General features: G+C 41.6%; 1 protein-coding gene across 1 annotated transcript; it reads left to right on the top strand.

The window, feature by feature from the left end:
• Positions 1–22,732: 22,732 nt before the first annotated feature.
• Positions 22,733–24,783, top strand: LOC110600121 (tetraspanin-8). Its single transcript, XM_021736870.2, has 2 exons — positions 22,733–23,353; positions 24,200–24,783. The coding sequence occupies exons 1-2, from the start codon at positions 22,847–22,849 to the stop codon at positions 24,509–24,511; spliced, it is 819 nt and encodes a 272-aa protein (XP_021592562.1). The 5' UTR covers positions 22,733–22,846; the 3' UTR covers positions 24,512–24,783.
• The last annotated feature ends 760 nt before the right edge of the window (positions 24,784–25,543 follow it).

Here is a 25,543-nt window from a genome sequence, read left to right on the forward strand (position 1 = left end):
CTCGTGAATCAGGTTTTGTTGTTGCGCCGACTACGGTTAACTATACTGCCAAATCAGGATCTGCTCAGTCTCAGTCTCAATCAACTGGGAATAGGTCAAATATGTCTGCTGCGGCTTCATTACCTGGTAATTATGGAAGAGGATCGACTTCGAAAGCAAAAGTCAAATGCCAATTTTGTGATCAACCGGGTCATACCACCAAGCAGTGCTTTAAACTTAAAAAGTTGCTGCCCTGGATGTTTAACAATGATGCATCGCAGACTGCAAACAAAACTCAGGTTAATTGTGTGACACAAACTGGGCAGTCTACTGATTCTAAGTGGATCATGGATTCCGGCGCCAATCAACATGTTGTTCAAGACTTACAGAATTTAGCAATCCATTCTGAATATGATGGCAATGACGATGTTCTTCTTGGTGATGGTAGTTCTTACCCTATAACACATATTGGTTCTGTTCAACTTTTGTCACACTCAAAGCCCTTGCATCTGAATAATGTGTTATGTGTCCCTGCTTTAAATAAGAATTTGGTTTCTGTTTATCAGTTACGTGCTGCTAACAATGTTGAAGTTACATTTAATCCATTCTTGTAATACCCGGCTAGACTCCGGTATCGGAATTCCTACCGTCCGGTGGAATTTCGGATGTCGGGAACTTCTAGAAGGGTAAAGACATGTTTTATAAAATGTTTTCATGAATTTTAATGGTTTTAAAGTATAAAATTAAATGAGTTTTTGCATGAAAAGTCCTTGGAGGAAAACTCAGGTTCGGCCGCCGAAAGTCAAGTTCGGCCGCCGAACATGCATGCGTTTTGGAGGCACGTTAGGCCCCCGAAAGCATGAGTTAGGGAAGTCCAGTTTCGGCCGCCGAAAGTCAAGTTCGGCCGCCGAACATTGCATGGATGCGGAGGCACATTCGGCCCCCGAACGTGGCCTGGCCAGCCACCTATAAAAGGGTCCCTTAGCCGAAAATGGGCGAGCTTTTTCTCCCCACTTCGGCCAAGGTGAGCATTCCGCCATCCTTCCCCAATCTTGAGTCTTTCCTTCCTTTTGCCATGAACTTTACAAGTTTATAACTTTGGTTTTGAAGATCTTTGAGCTTAGAACGAGTTTTGGAGCTTGGAGACCAAAAGTTGGAACTTCTCCCATCTCCAAGTTTAGATCTCCTCAACCCTCGATCTTCAAGAGGTAAGAGCCAATCTTAAGCTCAATGTATGATTTAAACAAGTTTTATGAAGTTTTAAGGGGTAGAATGCATGTTAGGGTATATGTTGAACCTATGGGTTTTTGATGACTTTTTGAACAATGTGGCATGTTTGAGTATGCTTGAAGTGTTGTAGTTGGGGTATTTGATGTTTGAGGCCCTAGGAGCTTGTATGCATATTTTGGTTGAGTGGTATGCATGATTGGTGAGTTTGGAGGCGAGAATGCACAAAGGAGCCAAGTTTCTGCCCTTGGCAGAAACCAGGTTCGGCAGCCGAAGGCACTTTCGGCAGCCGAACATGGCTGGTGAGGCAGGCCTTTCGGCTGCCGAAGTTGCCCCCGAAAAGAGACTTTCGTCTCTGTCTGGGACTTTCGGCCGCCGAAGGTGCCGCCGAACTTACCTGAGTTTCGTCTCTGTCCAGGACTTTCGGCCGCCGAAGGTGCCGCCGAAAGTGCCCTGTTCAGCCACTTCATGCATATCTCTATGTGATATTTTCAGGATGTTTTAGGGGGTTTTTGGGATATATATTAGAGTTATGTTTATGTATGTTTGGTCCCTCATTGGAGTCCACCTGTGTAGGTTCGGACCCGAGGAACCAAGGACCCCAGCAGTGAGCCAGCTGCTATAGAGTTTGTCAGGGTCAGCCAGAGGTGAGTGGAACTAAACTTAACCTTTTAAATTAAGAAATGAAATGCTTTTATCATGCTTCATGCATCATGATCATATTATAGGTTGTTTGCATTAGAATTCACGACTATGCCGCATTGTATTATTGTGATAGATGATAGTGGATGGACATTAGGATGATTCATTAGCCTTCTATATACGAAGTCCTGTGGTGCCCATAATAGGGCCGGGCAATACGAAGACCTGTGGTGCCCATAATAGGGCCGGGCAATAACTCCGAGTACGAAGTCCTGTGGTGCCCATAATAGGGCCGGGCAATACGAAGTCCTGTGGTGCCCATAATAGGGCCGGGCATGGAGTTGAGGGATTTTTGAATCAGTCCATCCGTGGTGTGATTTATTTGTGCAGTGACGCATTTCATGATAGCATGTTTTAAATATTCCTTTTTACAGTTCTACTCACTGGGCATCTAGCTCACCCCTCTCCCCTAACCCCCAGGTTTGCAGGTACGGGATAGATAGAGAAGGCAAGACGAGAAAGAGTCATATGTATGTAATAGTTAGTTTGTGGACATGACAACTGTATTATGATGATATGTAAAAATATTCAGGATGTTATGTAATGAGGTTATTGAGGATAGAGTTGTGCTTGACCATAATATATTGTTAATCCCTTTTGTATATACATGATCTTATGTTATGATGTTTATGTAAACTAACTCAACACAGGTTGTTTTGCCTTTAAGGCTTGATGAGATCCCACAGAGGGACTATGTTATGTATATGATCAGAGTATGCACAGGTTGAGTTAGTTGATGACAGTATGTATGAAGAAAAGTTTTAATTTTTATGCATGTTGTTGATCATGTATGGGATTATACAGGTTTACAGGTTTTATGTCAGGCTTGCTACGGGTCCCGGCGGCCTTAAGTCGACCCGGATCCTAGCGCCGGTAGCGGTCCGATTTTCGGGGCGTTACAGAATGGTATCAGAGCCCTAGGTTCATATGGTCGGACCTAGAGTGATGTTATAGAAGGTCAAGCACAATAGGAAGGTCATGTCCACTAGGATAGGATGTTGAGTCCTGTCTTGCATGATGATGTGAAATGCCATGACTTTACGCATGTGCATTAATGATATGCTATGCTATGTGATGTATGCGATGAGGGTTCATGTGTGCCCACATGAACCATATGATGCTAATGTTTGCTTGTTATGAGCTATTTTTCAGAGAATAGGATGAGAGGAACTCGTCGATCTGCGCGATTGACTGGAGTGCCACCTGAGGATGAGGGCACGAGCGCCCGTCCTCCTACATTGCCTAGGGCAATGTCTTGTAGAGCCAACAGAGATAGAGTGTCAAGGGACCCTAGAAGGTCTTTTGATGTTAGCAGGAGGGGAACGGACAGAGGAGGAAGTTCTACAGATGTGAGGGAGGTTACAGGAGAGGATCAGAGGAGGGATGGGAACCTGGATGTGAGCATGGAGGAAGAAGGGACAGGGGAGTCTCAGGGAGGCGTTCAGGCCTCGGGGTATGGTTTTCCACCCCATTATCCACCCTTCCCACAGGGTTCAGGGTATTCGATGGGAGGCACATCGGATTACTCCAGCTTTAACCCCTACCCTACCTACATGCCTTATCCACCTTTCTATCCACCTTACACACAGTACCCAGCTTATCCACCCTCACCTTTCTATCCAAACCCGGCAAACCCCGCCTCGGGGAATGCTGCACCTCCACCTCCACCACCTACAGAACCAGCAGCCCCAGTTACTCAACCTCCTAGACCTAGCTCAGTCGATGGGAGCAAGGTAAAGATGACAGATTACCTCAAGCTAGATGCTCCCAAATACAAGTCAGGGGATGACCCCTTTGAGTATCTGAGAGTGGTAAAGACAATAACTGATGAGCTAGGGGCAAGTGACAGCAGGGCCATTCAGATGGCAGGGTTCACTTTAAAGTGCAAGAAGGCACGGGAATGGTTCAAGTGTTATGTGGACCCGAGACTAGACAGTATGACATGGGAAGAATTTGCGAATGAGTTCGCTGGATGGGCTTTTCCAGACAGTTCTAGAGAACTGAAGATGATTGAGTTTGAGCAACTGAGGCAGTCAGAGCACATGAGTGTAGAGGAGTTCACGGATAAATTCTTGGAGCTATTGCCTTTTTCAGGGCAAGCTCTAGATTCAGATACGAAGAAAGCCAAGAAATATGTTATGAAGCTGCATTCCAGGTACTCCTCGTTGGTTCAGTCAGCTGAGAGAGAAAGTTTCCACACTGTGGTGGATATGGCTCGAAGAATGGAGGCAAGTGCTATAGTTGAGGGGTCAGTGAAGCAGTCAGTGACCCAGTCTTCAGGGGTTAAGACCCCAAGCAGAGGAGGACCAGGTTTCTCTTCTCAGAGCTCAGGTAAGAAGAGGTGGGATAGTACCACCAGGAAGCCGAAGAAGAATAAGTTTTGGAACAAGTTGAAATCCGGTCTGGGATTTGGCGGTGGCTCGAGCTCAGGCTCAGATGGTACAGAATGCCAGAGATGTGGAAGACCGCACAGGGGAGTGTGTCGAGCTGGGACTAATGCATGTTTCAGATGTGGACAGGAGGGACACATAGCTCGGGATTGTCCTAGAGAGCCTTTTATGGGCCAGCCCCAGCAGACAGCTTCTGGTAGTGTGGCACAGCCAGCAGTTCCAGCCACAACTCAGGGCAGTGGCAGAGGTAGAGGGAGAGGGGCAGCCTCTTCTTCTGGTTCCCAAGGTGAAGGTCCATCAGCTCCAGCCAGGATCTTCAGCATGACACAGCAGGAGGCTAACAGATCCAACACCGTGGTGTCAGGTAATCTCGTCATTGGGTGTTCTGATGTGTATGCATTAATGGACCCGGGTGCATCTCATTCATTTATTGCTCCGAGAGCCGTTGAGAGGTTAGGTCTGATAGTCTCTGGGTTAGAGTGTCCCCTATGGGTCAGTGGACCCAAGTGTGACCCGTCAGTGGCAGTGTCAGTCTGCCAGTACAGTCCAGTTTTTATTGAGGGAAGATGCCTCTCCGCCGACCTTGTGGTTCTAGATTTGACAGACTTTGACGTCATTCTAGGGATGGATTGGCTATCTACCCATGGTGCTACCTTGGACTGCAGGGACAAGGTAGTCAGGTTCAGAGATCAGGATGGGTCAGAGGTCGTCTTCAGAGGAGACAAGAGGGGCACACCTAGAGGTCTGATATCAGCTCTTCAGGCTCGTAGGTTGCTTAGGAAGGGATGTCAGGGGTACTTAGCTCATGTGAGAGAGCTAGACAGTCAGGTCAGGGAGCCGGCCTCGGTGCCAGTTGTCAGAGAGTTTCAGGATGTCTTTCCTGATGAGCTTCCAGGTTTACCACCTGCTAGGGAGATAGAGTTCGAGATAGAGTTGGTGCCTGGCACTAGACCGATCTCTATCCCTCCCTACAGGATGGCTCCAGCCGAGTTGAAGGAGTTGAAAGAGCAATTGCAAGAGCTGGTAGAAAAGGGTTTCATCCGACAGAGTACCTCACCTTGGGGTGCTCCGGTCTTGTTTGTGAGGAAGAAGGATGGATCCCTTAGACTTTGTATCGACTACAGGCAGTTGAACAAAGTCACTACCAAGAATAGGTACCCATTGCCTAGGATCGATGATCTATTCGACCAGCTAGCCGGAGCGGGTTGTTTCTCCAAAATAGATCTAAGATCGGGGTACCATCAGCTAAGGATAAGGGATGAGGATGTGCCAAAGACGGCTTTCAGGACTAGATATGGGCATTTTGAGTTCCTTGTGATGCCGTTCGGGTTAACTAACGCCCCTGCAGCATTCATGGATCTCATGAACAGAGTGTTTAGCCAGTACCTGGATCACTTTGTTATTGTCTTCATAGATGATATCTTAGTGTATTCCAGGAATGCAGAGGAGCATGCCCATCATCTGCGGTTGGTCTTGCAGACTTTGAGGGAACATGGCTTGTATGCCAAGTTCTCTAAATGTGAGTTCTGGCTGAGGAGCATTTCGTTCTTGGGGCATGTAGTATCAGAGAATGGGATTGAGGTAGACCCCAAGAAGACAGAAACTGTGGCTAACTGGCCTAGACCCACTTCAGTGACGGAGATCAGGAGTTTCTTGGGTTTGGCAGGTTACTACAGGAGGTTCGTTCAGGACTTCTCAAAGATAGCAGCTCCTCTGACCAGACTAACCAGGAAGAATCAGAAGTTTCTGTGGACCGACCAGTGCGAGGAGAGTTTCGAAGAGCTTAAGAAGAGGTTGACTTCAGCACCAGTGTTAGCTCTGCCATCTAGTGATGAGGACTTTACAGTCTTTTGTGATGCGTCCCGTGTGGGACTGGGTTGTGTACTGATGCAGAATGAGAGGGTGATCGCTTATGCTTCTAGGCAGCTGAAGAAGCATGAGTTGAATTACCCCACACATGACCTTGAGATGGCAGCAGTAATCTTTGCACTCAAGATGTGGAGGCACTACCTCTATGGGGTAAAATGTGAGATCTTCACAGATCATAAGAGCCTGCAGTACATCTTGAGTCAGAGGGATTTGAATTTGAGACAGAGGAGATGGGTAGAGCTGCTGAGCGACTATGATTGCAAGATTCAGTATCATCCGGGTAAGGCGAATGTCGTGGCAGACGCCCTAAGCCGGAAGTCACTAGGCAGTCTATCCCACATCGCGGCAGAGAGGAGACCAGTGGTGAAGGAGTTCTACAAGCTTATTGAGGAAGGTCTACAGTTGGAGTTGTCTGGTACAGGTGCCTTAGTGGCCCAGATGAGAGTAGCACCCGTATTTCTGGAGCAGGTGGCTCAGAAACAGCATGAGGACCCGGGGTTAGTGAAGGTTGCCAGGACTGTTCAGTCAGGCAATGATAGCGAGTACAGATTCGACAGTAAGGGGATCCTCCGCTATGGGAGCAGACTATGTGTACCAGATGACATTGGGCTAAAAGGAGACATTATGAGAGAGGCTCATAATGCAAGATACAGCATTCACCCCGGAGCCACCAAGATGTATCAAGATTTGAAGAAAGTTTATTGGTGGCCAGCGATGAAGAAAGAAGTGGCACAGTTTGTGTCCGCCTGCGAAGTATGTCAGAGGGTGAAGCTGGAACATCAGAAGCCGGCTGGAATGCTTAACCCGCTACCTATTCCAGAGTGGAAATGGGAAAATATAGCTATGGACTTCGTAGTGGGGTTACCGGCGGCGTCCAACAGAGTGGACTCCATATGGGTGATTGTGGACAGACTCACCAAATCTGCTCACTTCATTCCTGTCAGGAGTGGCTACTCTGTGGACAAATTGGCGCAGGTGTATGTGGATGAGATCGTTAGACTGCATGGGGTTCCTGTTTCGATAGTGTCAGATAGAGGGCCCCAGTTCACCTCCAGGTTTTGGCGGAGTCTGCAGAATGCCATGGGTACTAGGTTGGATTTCAGTACTGCCTTCCACCCCCAGACTGATGGACAGTCAGAAAGGACCATCCAGACTATCGAGGATATGCTCAGAATGTGTGTGCTGGACTTTGGCGGTTCTTGGAGGCAGCATCTACCTTTGGTGGAGTTTGCCTACAACAACAGCCATCATGCTAGCATCGGGATGGCTCCATATGAAGCTTTGTACGGAAGGGAGTGCAGATCACCTGTTTGCTGGGAGGAAGTTGGAGAAAAGGCCTTGGCAGGGCCTGAGTTAGTAGAGATCACCAGCAGGGTGGTACCCATAATCAGAGAAAGAATCAAGACTGCTGCAAGCAGACAGAAAAGCTACGCAGACGTCCGCAGAAGACAGTTAGAGTTTCAGGAGGGGGATCTGGTATTGCTCAAGGTGTCTCCAATGAAGGGAGTGGTTCGCTTCGGGAAGAAAGGTAAATTAGCCCCACGATACATCGGACCCTTTGAAATCTTGCAAAAGATTGGGAATGTGTCGTACAAGCTGGATTTACCTGCTTCGATGGAGAGAATCCATCCGGTTTTCCATGTTTCAATGTTGAGGAAGTTTGTGTCAGATCCGAGCAAGGTTCTTAGTGAGCCTGATGTAGAGGTCCAAGAGGATCTCACCTATGTTGAACAGCCAGTGCGGATCATAGACACCCAGATCAGAAAGTTAAGAAATAAGGAAATCCCGATGGTGAAAGTCCTGTGGAACCACCACAACTTGGAAGAATGCACTTGGGAGACACGGGAGTCTATGCTCCAGCAGTACCCTCATCTCTTTTAAGGTTAGATCCCTATGTGTGTTATGTTCTTTGCCTTGCTATGTATGCTAGTGAGGAACATTCGGGGACGAATGTTCTTAAGGGGGGGAGAATGTAATACCCGGCTAGACTCCGGTATCGGAATTCCTACCGTCCGGTGGAATTTCGGATGTCGGGAACTTCTAGAAGGGTAAAGACATGTTTTATAAAATGTTTTCATGAATTTTAATGGTTTTAAAGTATGAAATTAAATGAGTTTTTGCATGAAAAGTCCTTGGAGGAAAACTTAGGTTCGGCCGCCGAAAGTCAAGTTCGGCCGCCGAACATGCATGCGTTTTGGAGGCACGTTAGGCCCCCGAAAGCATGAGTTAGGGAAGTCCAGTTTCGGCCGCCGAAAGTCAAGTTCAGCCGCCGAACATTGCATGGATGCGGAGGCACATTCGGCCCCCGAACGTGGCCTGGCCAGCCACCTATAAAAGGGTCCCTTAGCCGAAAATGGGCGAGCTTTTTCTCCCCACTTCGGCCAAGGTGAGCATTCCGCCATCCTTCCCCAATCTTGAGTCTTTCCTTCCTTTTTCCATGAACTTTACAAGTTTATAACTTTGGTTTTGAAGATCTTTGAGCTTAGAACGAGTTTTGGAGCTTGGAGACCAAAAGTTGGAACTTCTCCCATCTCCAAGTTTAGATCTCCTCAACCCTCGATCTTCAAGAGGTAAGAGCCGATCTTAAGCTCAATGTATGATTTAAACAAGTTTTATGAAGTTTTAAGGGGTAGAATGCATGTTAGGGTATATGTTGAACCTATGGGTTTTTTATGACTTTTTGAACAATGTGGCATGTTTGAGTATGCTTGAAGTGTTGTAGTTGGGGTATTTGATGTTTGAGGCCCTAGGAGCTTGTATGCATGTTTTGGTTGAGTGGTATGCATGATTGGTGAGTTTGGAGGCGAGAATGCACAAAGGAGCCAAGTTTCTGCCCTTGGCAGAAACCAGGTTCGGCAGCCGAAGGCACTTTCGGCCGCCGAACATGGCTGGTGAGGCAGGCCTTTCGGCTGCCGAAGTTGCCCCCGAAAAGAGACTTTCGTCTCTGTCTGGGACTTTCGGCCGCCGAAGGTGCCGCCGAACTTACCTGAGTTTCGTCTCTGTCCAGGACTTTCGGCCGCCGAAGGTGCCGCCGAAAGTGCCCTGTTCAGCCACTTCATGCATATCTCTATGTGATATTTTCAGGATGTTTTAGGGGGTTTTTGGGATATATATTAGAGTTATGTTTATGTATGTTTGGTCCCTCATTGGAGTCCACCTGTGTAGGTTCGGACCCGAGGAACCAAGGACCCCAGCAGTGAGCCAGCTGCTACAGAGTTTGTCAGGGTCAGCCAGAGGTGAGTGGAACTAAACTTAACCTTTTAAATTAAGAAATGAAATGCTTTTATCATGCTTCATACATCATGATCATATTATAGGTTGTTTGCATTAGAATTCACGACTATGCCGCATTGTATTGTTGTGATAGATGATAGTGGATGGACATTAGGATGATTCATTAGCCTTCTATATACGAAGTCCTGTGGTGCCCATAATAGGGCCGGGCAATACGAAGACCTGTGGTGCCCATAATAGGGCCGGGCAATAACTCCGAGTACGAAGTCCTGTGGTGCCCATAATAGGGCCGGGCAATACGAAGTCCTGTGGTGCCCATAATAGGGCCGGGCATGGAGTTGAGGGATTTTTGAATCAGTCCATCCGTGGTGTGATTTATTTGTGCAGTGACGCATTTCATGATAGCATGTTTTAAATATTCATTTTTACAGTTCTACTCACTGGGCATCTAGCTCACCCCTCTCCCCTAACCCCCAGGTTTGCAGGTACGGGATAGATAGAGAAGGCAAGACGAGAAAGAGTCATATGTATGTAATAGTTAGTTTGTGGACATGACAACTGTATTATGATGATATGTAAAAATATTCAGGATGTTATGTAATGAGGTTATTGAGGATAGAGTTGTGCTTGACCATAATATATTGTTAATCCCTTTTGTATATACATGATCTTATGTTATGATGTTTATGTAAACTAACTCAACACAGGTTGTTTTGCCTTTAAGGCTTGATGAGATCCCACAGAGGGACTATGTTATGTATATGATCAGAGTATGCACAGGTTGAGTTAGTTGATGACAGTATGTATGAAGAAAAGTTTTAATTTTTATGCATGTTGTTAATCATGTATGGGATTATACAGGTTTACAGGTTTTATGTCAGGCTTGCTACGGGTCCCGGCGGCCTTAAGTCGACCCGGATCCTAGCGCCGGTAGCGGTCCGATTTTCGGGGCGTTACAATTCTTATTTAATGTGAAGGATTTGAGCACGGGAGCGCTGCTGGCGGAAGGGAAGCCCATAAATGGAATTTATGAATGGCCACCTGATCTGTCAGTTCTGCGAAAACCAAGTGTGAATCATACTGTTGCCCATTCACAGTCTCTTTGGCATCGTCGGCTTGGCCATCCCTCTACCCCTATTTTGCGACTTATTTTGAAGCAGTTTCAATTTTCAGTTGTCAATAATAATTTTTTCTGTGATTCCTGTAAGTGCAACAAAATGCATAAACTTCCATTTTCTCAATCCACAATGACCAGTTCAAAACCATTGGAATTAATTTACATTGATGTCTGGGGTCCTTCTCCGATTACTTCTGTAGATGGGTTCCGTTACTACCTGATTTTTGTCGATCACTATACTAAATATGTCTGGTTCTTTCTCTTGAAACGAAAGTCAGATGTGTCTTCTATTTTTCCTATTTATAAGAAAATGGTTGAGAATTATTTTGACACGAAAATCATTTCAATCTATTCAGACAATGGGGGGAATTTCATCATTTAAAGAGTTTTTTACAAGATAATGGGATTTCGCATTTTCTCACTCCACCTTATACCCCTGAACACAATGCACTTGCTGAACGTAGGCATCGACATATTGTTGAGACTGGACTCACCTTACTTCATTCAGCTAATTTGCCACTTTCATTTTGGTCCTATGCTTTTCAAACGGCAGTCTACTTGATTAATAGGATGCCCACTCCTATTCTTGAAAATAATTCTCCTTTCTGGTGTCTTCATAAGAAAGAACCAAATTATGTAAAACTGAAAGTCTTTGGGTGTTTGTGCTACCCTTGGGTCAGACCCTTTAATTCTCATAAGCTTGAAAACCGCTCTGTTCCTTGTGTTTTCTTGGGATACTCAATCACGCAGAGTGCGTATAAGTGCTATGATGTACTCACTTCGAAACTATATCTCTCTCGTCATGTGGAGTTTGTAGAAACAGAGTTCCCCTTTTCTACTCTTGCTCAAAACCTAGAATGCCCAAATTCTTCTACCACAGATACTTGGTCTCCCATCCATTTTGTTTTACCAATTGCAGGAATTGACAATCTCAAGGAGCCAGAATCGATGGTGGCTGCTATAGCTTCCCCTTCTCCAGTTCAGTTGCAACCAACGCCAAATCCGGGAGCCACATCGGAATCCAGATCAGGAACGGATATGGGTATGATTCTTTATGCTGGTTTAATATCTGATAATATTGATACTATGGATGTATCTTAGTTGGATTTGGTTCCTCAAGTGCAAAATCAGTCTATTCACCCGATGATTACCAGGAGTAAAAATAATATTCGAAAGCCTATTCAGAAGTTGTGTTTGGCAACGATGTCTCAATCTCCAACTATGTTATTTGTTCCTAAAACAGTGGCCCAGGCACTAAAAGATCCCAAATGGAGATTGGCGATGGAGGCTGAATATAATGCGTTAGTGAAGCAGAAGACTTGGAAGTTGGTTTCTCAAGATAAAGCAGCAAATGTTGTGAGCTGCAAGTGGCTATTTCGAATCAAGACTGATGCCCATGGAAATCCGGTGAGGTACAAAGCCCGGTTAGTAGCCAGAGGGTTCACTCAATGCCCTGGTTTTGATTTTAATCAAACTTTTTCGCCGGTTGCTAAACATCCCACTGTAAGAATAATTTTATCCCTTGCTGTTGTTCATGGGTGGTCTTTGAGACAAATTGATGTTAATAATGCTTTTCTGCATGGTGTGTTGACTGAAGAGGTTTTTATGGAGCAACCCCCTGCGTTTGTCGACACTGATGCTCCTCATTATATTTGTCAATTGGAAAAGTCGTTATATGGACTTAAGCAGGCACTTGTAACAGCCCGGAAACCGAACTGCTACCGGCGCTAGGATCCAGATCGGCTTAAGGCCGCCGGGACCCGTAGCAAGCCTGCTATACTGTCAGTGTACCTGTGAAATCCCATACATGATCATACATTTTCTGTAAAAACTTAAAACTTTTCTCTGTACCAAGGCTCAACCTGTGCATGCACTAACTCTGTACTATAAGACCCCTGCTAGAGCTCTTATCTTGCTCTAGGCGGGTCAAACTCATACTGTGTTAAGCCTGGTTTCTCATACACATCAAGTAAAATCATTTACATAAAAAGACCATGTACATAAAAGAAGGGATTACAACCATATGGGTCAAGCACAATTCTATACACTATACAATACAAACTATCTCTTTACAAATTACATGTCTGCTCTAGCTATTACATATCTCTTCTCTTTTCCATACCCTGCTGACTCCGTCCAGATTCTGGTCCTGCAAGACTGGGGTTAAGGGAGAGGGATGAGCTATACTAGCCCAGTGAGTAGAACTATAAAACATATTACCAACATGCTCGCATGAAATGCATCATAGCTCAGACAATTCACATCAAGGGTGAACCTGTCACCAAATAGTCCCAGCATCATTTCCGTGCCAGGCCGTAGCATGGGGTCCTGGTCTTCATGTCATATCATAACATTACTTACCATTGCCCCAGGGCCCTAACTGAGCACCTAGTCTTCGAGTCCCATAACCGTGCCAGGCCGTAGAATGGGGTCCTGATCTTTCATTTCCGTGCCAGGCCGTAGAATGGGGTCCTGGTCTTTCCTCAGGGACTAATTGGATCATTCAGCATTCACCCACATCAACAACAAAGGATGCAATGCAATATATTCGTGAATTCTAATGCAATCAACCTGTTGCATAATTATGATGCATGAAACATGCTAAAAACATTTAATTTCTCATATTAAAAGATTTAGTTTAGTTCCACTCACCTCTGGCTGACTCTGAACTGACTCTGCAATAACTGAAGCAGTGCTCACTGCTAATCTCTCTGGTTCCTCTGGTCCGTTCCTACACAGGTGGACTCAAATGAAGGACCAAACTAACTCAAGAACAACTCTATAAAACTCCCCAAAAGCCCTCTAAAACATCCTAAAACAATCACATAAAACATGCAAAAGAAGGTGGGACAGGTCACCTTCGGCGGCTGGTTCGGCGGCCGAAACCCCCCTCCAAAGACGAAACTCGGGTTCTTTCGGCGGCACCTTCGGCAGCCGAAAGTCCCCTCCAGAGACGAAAGTCCCATCCTTCGGCGGCACTTTCAGCGGCCGAAACCCCCCTCCAGAGACGAAAGTCCAATCGTTCGGGGGCGAGCTTAGGCAGCCGAAACCACCTCCTCAGCATGTTCGGCGGCCGAACTTGGTTTTGCCCGTAGGGCAGAACCCTGCTCTGCTTCATGCAAAACTTTCCCAACCTTACCCAAACATGCATACAACTACACCCAACTAGCACATACCATATATCATGCATAAAAGGGGTCCAAAACTAACCTAAAACCCCACATCAAACTCATCAACACATCACTTACACATATCATCACCCAAAAACCTCAAAAACCACAACTTAACCTAAACATGCATATCTACCATAAAACTCCCATAAAACCTCCATAAAATAAGAAAGGAAGTTCAGGATCTTCACTTACCTCTTACAAACGAGAGAATAAACGATCCCAATGTGGAGATATGGAGAAATCCTCTCACAAAGTCTCCAAGCTTCCTAACTTAGGTCTTTTGCTCAAAAACTTCAAATACACATAAAAACTCATCAAAACTTTGAAAGATTTGAGAAAACATGAAAATCACCCAAGGAAGATCTTGGTCTCACCTCAGCTCGTGCAAATGGAAAGAAAATCTTATCCATTCACCGACCTAGGGCCTTTTATAGGTGGCTGGCCAGACCACCTACGGCGGCCGAATGTGAATCCAAAAGCCATACATGTTCGGCGGCCGAAACTCACTTTCGGCGGCCGAACCTGGCCTTTCTCCCTTGGGGTACTTTTCTTTCAAAAACTCATTTTCTTTATACATAAAACATTAAGACTTAGCAAAAACCTTTAGAAAACACAACTCCTACCCTTCTAGAGAATTTCGACACCCAAAATTCCACCGGACGGTAGGAATTCCGATGTCGTACTCTAGCCGGGTATTACACCAGGGGCGTGGTACTCTGAATTAACATAATTTCTTATTAGTTCTGGTTTTGAACAGTCGAAATCCGACAGTTGTTTGTTTATGTCGTTCAAAAATGGTCACCGTGTCTACATTCTTGTTTATGTCGATGATATCATCGTCACTGGCAGTAACTCTATTTTGATTGAGCAGCTTATACAATTACTTGGTGGGAAATTCTCTATCAAAGACTTGGGCACTTTGCATTACTTCTTAGGAGTGGAAGTTACAAGAACTGAGTCTGGTCTGTTTTTGTCTCAACAGAATTATGTTAGAGAGCTTTTGGAAAAAGTAAACATGCATGAAGCAAAATCTGCTGCCACTCCATTATCTGTATCTATGGTCTTAAGTAAACATGATTCAAATGCTTTGGATGATGTCTCCGAATACAGGGCGATCATTGGAAGTTTGCAATACTTGTTGTTAACTAGACCAGATGTTGCTTTCGTTATCAATAAACTCTCTCAATATACTTCCCGGCCTACGTTCAATCATTGGGCAGCAGTGAAGAGGTTACTTCGCTATTTGGTTGGAACAATTGATCATGGTTTGGTCTTGCATAAACAATCCCCATTAAGTCTACATGCATTTTCAGATGCGGATTAGGCTGGTGACCGAGATGATCGAACATCAACAGGAGCTCACGTTATTTTTCTGGGGAGAAATCCCATCGCTTGATCATCGAAGAAACAAAAATCTGTTGCTAGATCTTCAACGGAAGCTGAATACAGGTCAGTGGCTACAACTACAGCTAACTTGATTTGGGTACAAAATCTGCTTCTTGAATTGAAAGTTCGAATTCCGGATAAACCAGTAATCTACTGTGATAATCTAGGGGCTACATATGTGGCTGCCAACCTAGTTTTTCACTCGAAAATGAAACACATCGCACTAGATTATCATTTTATCAGACAGAAGGTTCAAGCTGGCCATCTACGAGTTACCCATGTTTCTTCTAAAGAACAAATTGCTGATTTATTAATCAAGCCATTGCCAATTACAGAGTTTTCAAAGTTCAAGAACAAGATTGGTGTCGGAGCTCGACCACCATCCTGCGGGGGCATAATAGATACAGGTAGGAGAGAGGCCAACGACAACGACAAAGTTCGGCCTCATCGACGCAAGCGTTTCTTCACAAAAAAACGTCCATACAAGGAGAAGCATAGAAGGTTTCCACAACCTGAAAGCAGTCGGAAGCCAAAGGAAAGAAAGAAGCCCAGTCAAGGCAAAGCAGAGAAAACTATAGTCTGCTACAGATGTGGAAAAGTGGGACATTACGCCAATAAGTGTCGAGTCAAACAGCAGATACAAGCATTAACTATAGAGGAAGACTTGAAAGAAGCATTAGCAAGAATTTTGCTAAATGAGACAGACTCGGAGCAAGAAGTAATGGAGATAAATGCAGTAGATTACACCACAGAAGAAGAAAGTAGCACTGAAGAAGAAGAAGTACAGAAAGAAGACTGCGAAGGAAACTACGATTATTATAAATCGCTATGTGCAATGAATGGCCTTCTGGTACTGACCAAAGAGGATAATCTTATCCTTGACCTGATAGACAACATTGAAGATCCAGAAAAGAAAAGAGAGAAGTTAGAAACTTATATTGGTCTCTACAAAGACAAAGAAACAAACACTACAGCACAAGGCCTAATAGATAAAAAGATAGAAAGCAGACAACCTATTTACGACCTCAAAGAAGTATTAGAAAGAGTTAAAAACTCGAAGAGGCAAAAAGAGCCAACAGTGGCAGAGTTACGCTCAGAACTTAACTCAGTAAAAACTGAGATTAATGAAATAAAAGAAAGGATAAACATCCTAGAGCTGTTAAATGAACAGCAGCAGTTAGCTATGGAAGAACCAGAAGAAGATCAAGAAGGTAAAGACCTCAACAACCTTCATTACATCAACATGGCTGATAGGGTAATTACCCATAAGTGGCATACAAAGGTTACCATAGTAGTACATAAGAACTATGTGTTCGAGACGAATGCATTAATCGACTCGGGAGCTGATCTCAACTGCATCAATGAAGGACTAGTGCCTTCAAAATACTTCTCAAAAACGCTTGAAGAGTTACATACAGCAGATGGGAGCAAAATGTCGGTAAAATACAAACTAAACAATACCGTAATCTGCAATCAAGGTACCTGTTTCGAAATCCCTTTTCTTATGGTAAAAGGATTATCCCATCCTGTTATCTTAGGAAATCCTTTTTTGCATATGCTATACCCCATCCAAATAACCAAAGAAGGAATTAGTACCGAGATAAATGGTAAGGTTATTACCTTTTACTTTAGCTCTCAGCCTAAACTGAAAGAGATAGATGTGTTAAAGAACACAGTAGAAAATAAGACTAAATTTATAAATTCCTTAAAACAGGAAGTAATCTATAAATGTATAGATGATAGGTTAAAAGAACCTAAAATTCAACAGAGGATTAAAGTAATCCAAGAAGAATTGATAAGCAGCATTTGTGCTGAAAGCCCAGATGCATTCTGGACTAGGAAAAGGCATGTGGTAAATTTGCCATATGAGCCGGAATTCTCAGAAAAGGCTATTCCCACAAAGGCCAGGCCCATAGCCATGGGACCAAGACACCTAGAACTTTGTAAGAAAGAAATAGCTGAGCTAGAAGCTAAAGGGTTAATTAGAAAAAGTAGTAGCCCATGGAGTTGTCCAGCATTCTATGTAGAAAATGCTGCTGAACTTGAAAGAGGTGTCCCAAGACTGGTTATCAATTATAAGCCCTTAAATAAGGCGCTAAGATGGATAAGATATCCACTGCCCAATAAAAGAGATCTCTTGAATAGGCTTTATGAAGCCACTATTTTCTCAAAATTTGATATGAAGTATGGATACTGGCAAATCCAGATAGCTGAAGAAGATAAATATAAAACGACATTCACTGTGCCCTTTGGGCATTATGAGTGGAATGTCATGCCGTTTGGATTGAAGAATGCTCCTTCTGAATTCCAGAAGATTATGAATGAAATTTTTAACGTTTATTCAACGTTTTCTATTGTTTATATTGATGATGTCCTAATCTTCTCCAGGACAATAGATCAGCATTTCAAGCATTTAAAAATGTTTGAGAAGATCTTTAAAATAAACGGTCTAGTTGTTTCTGCAAAGAAGATAAAGATCTTCCAAACTGAAGTTAGATTTCTAGGTCATAATATCTCCAAAGGAACCGTCATTCCAATAAACCGAGCCATAGAATTTGCTAGTAAGTTTCCTGATGAAATAAAAGAAAAAACTCAATTACAAAGATTTTTAGGAAGCTTAAACTATGTAGCCGATTTCTATCAGAACCTTGCCCAAGATGCTAAGCCTCTGTTCCAGCGTCTAAAAAAGAATCCTCCTGAATGGTCAACTGAATGTACCTTAGCAGTAAAAAGAATCAAGGAAAGGGTAAAGACCCTTCCATATTTAGCAATTCCACACCCTGAGTCATTTAAAATAGTGGAAACTGATGCTTCAGATAAGGGATACGGAGGAATACTCAAACAAAGACTTAATGATAAAGAGACCCTAGTTAGATTTACTAGTGGTATATGGGTAGGACCTAGAGTAAATTACTCTACGGTTAAAAAAGAAATTTTGTCAATTGTTTTATGTGTTCAAAAGTTTGAATCTGATTTATTGAATCAGAAATTCCTAATAAGGATTGACTATAAAAGTGCAAAGGAAATACTCCTTAAAGATGTTAAAAACATTGCATCCAAACAGATATTTGCTAGAGGGCAGGCTATTCTATCTGTTTTTGATTTTGATATTGAATTCATAAAAGGAGAGTCTAACTCATTGCCTGATTTTCTAACAAGAGAGTTTCTTACAGGAAATGAGTACAAAGACTCCATCCAAAAGGCAATATGAAGAAGCATCATCTTCAACTCCGGTTAAAGAATCGGACCATGTACGAGAAGATGCTTATAAAATAAGCATCAAACCTGTGAACGACAAAGAGGTAAATTACCCATATGTACCTATCAGTTATTATGTACTGAGTCCTATAGAAAAGAAATATGAAAGTCTGAACCCATATGAAATTGCAGCCTATTATACTGAACACCACTCCACTGTCCCATACCATCCTAAGGCCTTTGATTATTATCAGGCCATACTTACTGAGACAGGTTCAGTAGAGATAGCACCCACTGAAAGAACGGGCCATCAATAGGCCTATAGTAAATTTGTCATTAGAAATATTATTACTAGCGAACAGTGGGGAGAAACTTTCTCTTAGATCAGAAACTGCAAAAATCTACCGGAACAGAAACTTTCCCGTCAACGACTTAATCGGCCAGAAACATCTGCTTGGAGAGCTGTCTGGAAAGTACGATTATTACGTCTGGTACACAAAACCAGAGTCTGCCGACACTCCATTTTCACAAATAGTTCCATCCGGTTGGGGAAAAGAGTTTGAGACCGAAGATAATCTGGTACGTTTATATGTCTGATAATATATTATCTGTAATTAGAAAGTTAGTTTTAATAGATCTTACTAAACAACAAGAAGTCTTGAACTTTAGAAATGAATTAATTAGTGAAGGTAGGGAACTCTATAATTATCATATGGTTAATCATAACGAGTACTGTGATTGCCGTGAGTATCAAAGAACTTTAGCTTTATTTAATGTTATTTTAAATTATCTTTACCAATTGCTTAGAAATAATAACTTTTAAATTCTCTGGTATATCGGCTGGAAAACCATAATCCTATAACCTGACAATTGCACTATTGTCATAGTAGAACCTTAGGTGACAATGCCACGTACCAGTGAATAAATTAATAAGATAATAGGAAAACATTGGAAAAAGATTGGCCCGTCACATAGAGAGGATTCCACCACTCCTAATAAGGAGTCATTGAATTTATTATGTCGCTTATCTCTGACACAAAGCATGGCGGCTGTATTAAGCCCTAACCTGGTTGCCGGTTTTACCGCAACTTGAATCATTCCTATGTGTAGGAATAAGTATTTCTCTTGATGCCTTCGAATGAGTTCCTCATATAATAAACTCATCGATTGTAGTTCTCCATGGACTGGAGTAGCCTGTTCTACAGTCTTTACTACATAATCAGATCTTAATGCAAAAGGATTACTATATATCGCATTAGAAGATACGGGAGGCATTTTCCAGTTACTATATGCAGTATGATGGATCCTTGATAGTAGAATGGAATATTGATGGACTATCTGATTATCAGATCAAGAATGTCCTCCAATACATGACTATGTACGCTACGGCTAGTAGAGCAAAGGGTAATGATGACCCTCACACTGCAAGAGCCCTAATAGCAGGGTTCAGTGGCCAACTAAAAGGTTGGTGGGATTTTTCAGTATCAAATGAAGGAAAAGCTCAAATATTCAACATGGTTAAACAAGAAGGAGCTCAACAAGTCCCAGATGTGGTTAACACCCTATTATATACTATAGGGTTGCACTTCATCGTATCAGTCAGTATGTTTACTGACAGAGCACAAGAGCAGTTAATAAATCTTCGCTGCCCAGACCTTTCTCATTTTAAATGGTATAAAGATACCTTCTTCTCTCTAGTTTTTACTAGAGAAGACAGCCAGAATCATGTCTGGAAAGAAAAGTTCTTGGCAGGACTCCCCGCACTGTTTACTGAACTAGTTGTTGTTGGCGCGCGCTTCCCCTAAACCTAATAGATAAGGATAATACTAAACCTTCATAAGGATAATACTTCGAATGTTTTGAAATAGCTTTCTGTTGTATTTAGATGTGTATAACTCCTTTATTTGTAGGATGTAAACAGGCTGTATGTATGTATTTAAACTCATATGTTATTCATAATAATACACACTTCTCCTATTCTCTAAGTACTCAGTTTTCAGAATGGCACAATGGAAGCTTAATATGGTGGTCAAGTTGCCTATGGGACCCACTTGGTTGGAGTGAATCTGCTGGTCAACGGGTTTCTGAAAGTTTCTAGGCTGTTCTGGCGGGCTGCTGGCTGACTTGGGTGAAATTGGCCAATTTTAGGCCATTCTGAAATCTCCAGCGGTCTACCAGGCTTCTCTAGCTAGTTTCTCCGCGCCACGCACTGTCTTGCCAGCAAATTGGAACCTCGTCTGGCGCAACTCCATAGGCCAATCAATGATTGCGCAGCTCCGCAGGCCAACTAGCAATTGCCCCGCAGCTTCCCTTGCGTGCCCCTTGTGCTCCCTGCGCGTTCCAGCTCTACGCGCATGCCTTGCGCACTTCGCGCACAGCTCTTCCCCAGCGCCTGCAGCACTCCTGCACGTCCCGCAAGCCCAGTTGGCAAAGGCCCTGCCCCGTAGGCCTACCAGCACCTACCAACTGTCTATGCATCAACCAACTGCCTCCCCCGCAACAACACCACCAACTCCCATAGGCACTCCACAAAGTTGTTCCCTTAGTTCTTCCTTCACAAAATTTTTTAGATTTTTGAGAGGTATGGGAAGAGTCGTGACAATTATCCCTGGACTCGACCTGCTCACCCGATTATAGTTAACCTGTGGACTTGATAACACTAGTTGACTAATAAGGAGAAGTTGATAAAAGAAAAACAAAACTCTAAAAATATCTCTATTAATAGGAAATTCACTAGCCAGCAAATTAGATTCATCGACGAATAAAACAAACAATTAACTCAATGCTCTTATATTATATAAATAAAAGGCATTTTAACGTGCAAGTTTAACAATCTATCTTGCTTAATTTGCTTCCTTTAAAAGTATGAAAAAGCACATTACTATGTCGTGCATTGGATCGAAATACACCAACTACTTCTCTTCCTCTTGTTTTATATGGATAAATCTTTCTTGACTTTATAAAAGTTCTTCAAGGCTACGGTCTCATTTAGTTCAAAACTGTCTATTTCCTTGGTAATTCATTTTCTGGAAAGCAAATTTATTAGAAAGTTATTTTCTGAAAAATATATTTTAATTTATTTGGTTGGTATTTTAAATTTTTAGAAAGTAAAATGATTTTAATAATATAAATATCCCTACTCTAGTACTAACACTAATCATTAATTTAATATAACACATTTTACTTACTTGGAGTAAAATGGAAAAAAGAAATAAATTTATGCTCAGAAACTTACTTAATTGAGGTGGGGTGGATAATTTATTTACCGTACGGAGCAGCAAGTGAATTTAATGACTTGAAGTTAATGACTTCCTGGGTAATTGAGAGATGTGGCTAACTAAACAAAAATTGTGTTTACACTTCGAGGGAACTTCTACTTTCTTAGCTAAGTTCTCCTAAAACAAACAAGAATTTATAATAATTATAATTATATATAAATTAGTGCCAAATTTTATTTATTTATTTTTAATTAAAGTTGTAAATATATTAAATTAATTTATTATTTCTAATTTTAGGTGTACTATTATACCTAATGTAATAAGCTGTATATAATATAATATGTAGTAGTAACAAATTTTAAAACTTAAATTAGAATTAGGAACGATTTTTAATGGAAATAATAGTATGATTTAAAATAGGAAAAATTATTTTTTAATCCTTGAGATTTAACGTAATTAATACTTATGTCCTTCTATTTTGGAGACTCAACATTTACGTCTCTCACTTTCTCTTCCGTCCAAATTCGTAGTCCTTCTGTCCATTTAAACTGTTTGGTCAAAGAGTCAAAGGTGAGATGTGATAATTTTTTTCAAAAATACCCTTCTCTCAGTGTAAAATTCCAGAAGAAGAAGAAGAAGAAAGAAGAAGAAGAAGAAGAAGAGGAAGAAGAAGAAGAAGAGGAAGAAGATGAAAGAGGAAGAAGAAGAAGAAGAAATTGCAGAAAGGGTAGGAAAAAGAAGAAGAAGAGGCATTTGGGTTTGGGTTTAGTGAGGGGTAATTTTGTCAATTCACGTGTCCCAAACGGCTATTTTTGACGGAAGGACTATGAATTTGAACATAAAAGAAAGTGAGGGACTTAAGTGTTGGGTCGTCAAAATAGAGGGATAGAAGTGTTAATTACGTTAAATCTCAAGGACTAAAAAATAATTTTCTCTTTAAAAGAAAATTCGGACAGTAACTATACCAAACCGAGAGATTGAAGAAGTGAACCAAATTAAAATCGAAACCATGAAAAATAAAATTGAAATCGAACCTAAATTCAGTTCGATACCCCAAATCAGATCAATTGAAAGCCGAGTACTAGGCAATCTCATTACCCTAATACGCGTCGAGCAGCGCGTGATGATATCAGCGGCCGAGAACGTAGAACCTTCTCAGTAACGTCTCCGCTGTTTCTCACGCACCAAAGCCAAAAACTACCTTCACCATGTGTCAATATATTACCTACCACGTCTGCCTCAAAATTCAAAATATCTCCACCTCTTTTTCTCTCTTCAGTTTTGCTTCACATTCTCACGCTCTCTCAGCCCAAACGCCAAGTACAGCTACACCGACTCACCAACCTACCGGCCATGTTTCGTCTGAGCAATAACTTGGTTGGAATCCTGAACTTCCTCACCTTTCTTCTGTCCATCCCCATCCTCGGGGCCGGGATCTGGCTTCGAAACCATGGTAGCTCTGAATGTGAGAAGTTTCTTGACACGCCTGTGATTGTAATCGGCGTGTTTCTGATGGTGGTTTCTCTGGCAGGCCTCATCGGCGCTTGCTGTCGCGTGTCGTTGCTGCTTTGGTTGTATCTCTTTGTCATGTTCCTTCTAATTGTGTTGCTCTTCTGCTTCACAATCTTTGCTTTTGTAGTGACCAACAAAGGGGCTGGACAAGTGGTTTCTGGAAGGGGATACAAGGAGTACAGACTGGGAGACTACTCAAACTGGTTGCAGAAGAGGGTGAATAATGCGAAGAATTGGAACAAAATTAAGAGTTGTTTGATTGATGGGAAAGTCTGCTCTGATTTTAACGAGAAATATCTGAACGATACTTTGACAGAGTTTTATGCCGAGCACTTATCTGCTGTTCAGGTAATTTCGACCATGTACTTTACTTTTTCTGGTTAGCGAGTTAATCTGATTTTTTTGGGGTTATTTCTCTTTGAGAACTTAACGGATGGTCATTGAAGTTTGCAAGTGCTTTTTGATTTTTTACAACTCTTATTGAGATCTTACGCATGTTTGGGTCCCTTGAGCGTGAATTTAGAATTCTATTGGATTGTCAATTCAGTTTTAGTTTTAATTAATTAAATTAAATTTTTAGAATAATATTGAATTTGCAATTAAAATTCGACATATTTCTTTTCATTTTATTCAAGTTGTTTAAATATAATAAATTCAAATTTTATTCCAGCAATTGCATTTCATCATTTCATCTCCGTGGGTTTAGCTTTTTGAAATTGTGAAAAGCAAGGTTACTTTATCCTCGTAGTACTGCTTTTCAAAACTTTTGTGCATAGTTTTAACTTTATAAAAGAATTTTTTTTATGTTGTGGATTTATTGAAAGGAAAAAAAGCATCTAAATGTTTTCTTATGGCTTTCTTTATATATTCTTATACTTTTGTTGGGATTCTGCAGCAAACCACATCTTTTCTTTTTTATTTCAAAAGAAAATCTGTTTTTTTTCCCTGTTTTACCAAAAGAGAACATTTGAATAACCAGAGGCTCCTTTAGAGCAGCCCACTGGCTGAAGATAAAGGATATCTTTTATTCTATAAGAGCAAGAAAAGCAGGGTTCTTTTCTTTGGGCAAATGGGTTCTCTTAGTCTGAAGTAATGTACAATCTTGACAATTATTTTATTTTTCTGGTTAATATTAATGAGATTCTAGCGTGTTAAATTCTAATACTTCTTATTTTGGGGGTTATTGCACGGCAGTCTGGATGCTGTAAGCCAGCAGATGAATGTGGTTTTCAGTACGTAAGCCCAATTAATTGGACGCCATCAACTACAAGTTCCACAAATCCTGACTGTGCTGCTTGGAGCAATAATCCTGATACTCTCTGTTTTAACTGCAACTCATGCAAGGCTGGACTGTTAGATAACATCAAGAGGGACTGGAAGAAAGTAGCTGTTGTGAACATAATATTCCTTGTGTTCCTAATCATTGTGTACTCTGTTGGATGCTGCGCTTTCAGGAACAACAGAAGCGATAATGCTTATTTTTCTGGATGGAAGCAGCAACCTTGAGTGTTTCTAACTAGTATGAATAGGGACATCTATGTAGGATTTTGTTATTGCTATTAGTTTCACGCAACTATGCTTTCTTTTTTTTAGGGGGTCGGAACCATTCTCTGTATTTGCTGCTTAGTTTGTTATTAATGTGTGTTGGCTGTTGCTGTTGCTTTTGGGTTTTTTCCTGGTATAGCTTTTATATGCTTTATTTTTAATGTCCTTAGAGCACCCTGGATATGTATATATATGTATAAGTGGGTACTTTCTGTACTTCCATTTTTGCTCAATTATTTGGATTTTTTTTTAATTATTAATTTTTTTATTAATTTTATCTAATAATATTTATCTAAAAAGTAAATGTATTTTATTAAATATTAATCATAAAGTCCTAGAAAAACTTCACTTGGAGTCAATTGAACCCTTTGACAGATTATAGCCCTTCTCATTTCGATTTCAAGTTAATTATGTTCAAACAAATCCCTTGCCGCAATTGCAAATTCTGTTAAATGGACATCTGCTAGTGAGCTTAACTAGTAACATTAAAAAAAGAGAACTGTTAAAGTTAATGAATTAACAAAATAAATGAGGTAACAATCCTGTAAAGACAGTCCTTTCATTAGAAAAAAGTGAAGTTCGCAGCAGAAAGGCAACCCGTAAAGTATTCAATTTAGAGGTAACAATACAGAGATTTAATTGGTTTAAAATTTTAAATTATACTTATTTGACCCTTTTAAAATTTTAAATTATACTTATTTGACCTTTGAATAAAAAATATAAGGATTTAATTGAATTTATATATGTGTGGTAATCAAGAATCTAGGTTAAAAATAGTTGCCATAGGTGTATCAATATCCCAAGATAGAGTAAGATGTGAATATTGAAGAGTATCATACAAAAATTTGCAAAATCAGTTTTGTACTCAACAGACTAAAAGCTAGCTATAGACACCAATTCTTCTAATAAAATACAAGCCTCTCTTGCTATCGTAGATAAACATTAAATTTTTTTAGCAATGCTATGTACTATCAATTTGGTACTATCTATAAT

Source organism: Manihot esculenta, chromosome 14, assembly GCF_001659605.2.
Source record: "Manihot esculenta cultivar AM560-2 chromosome 14, M.esculenta_v8, whole genome shotgun sequence".
NCBI lineage: Eukaryota > Viridiplantae > Streptophyta > Magnoliopsida > Malpighiales > Euphorbiaceae > Manihot > Manihot esculenta.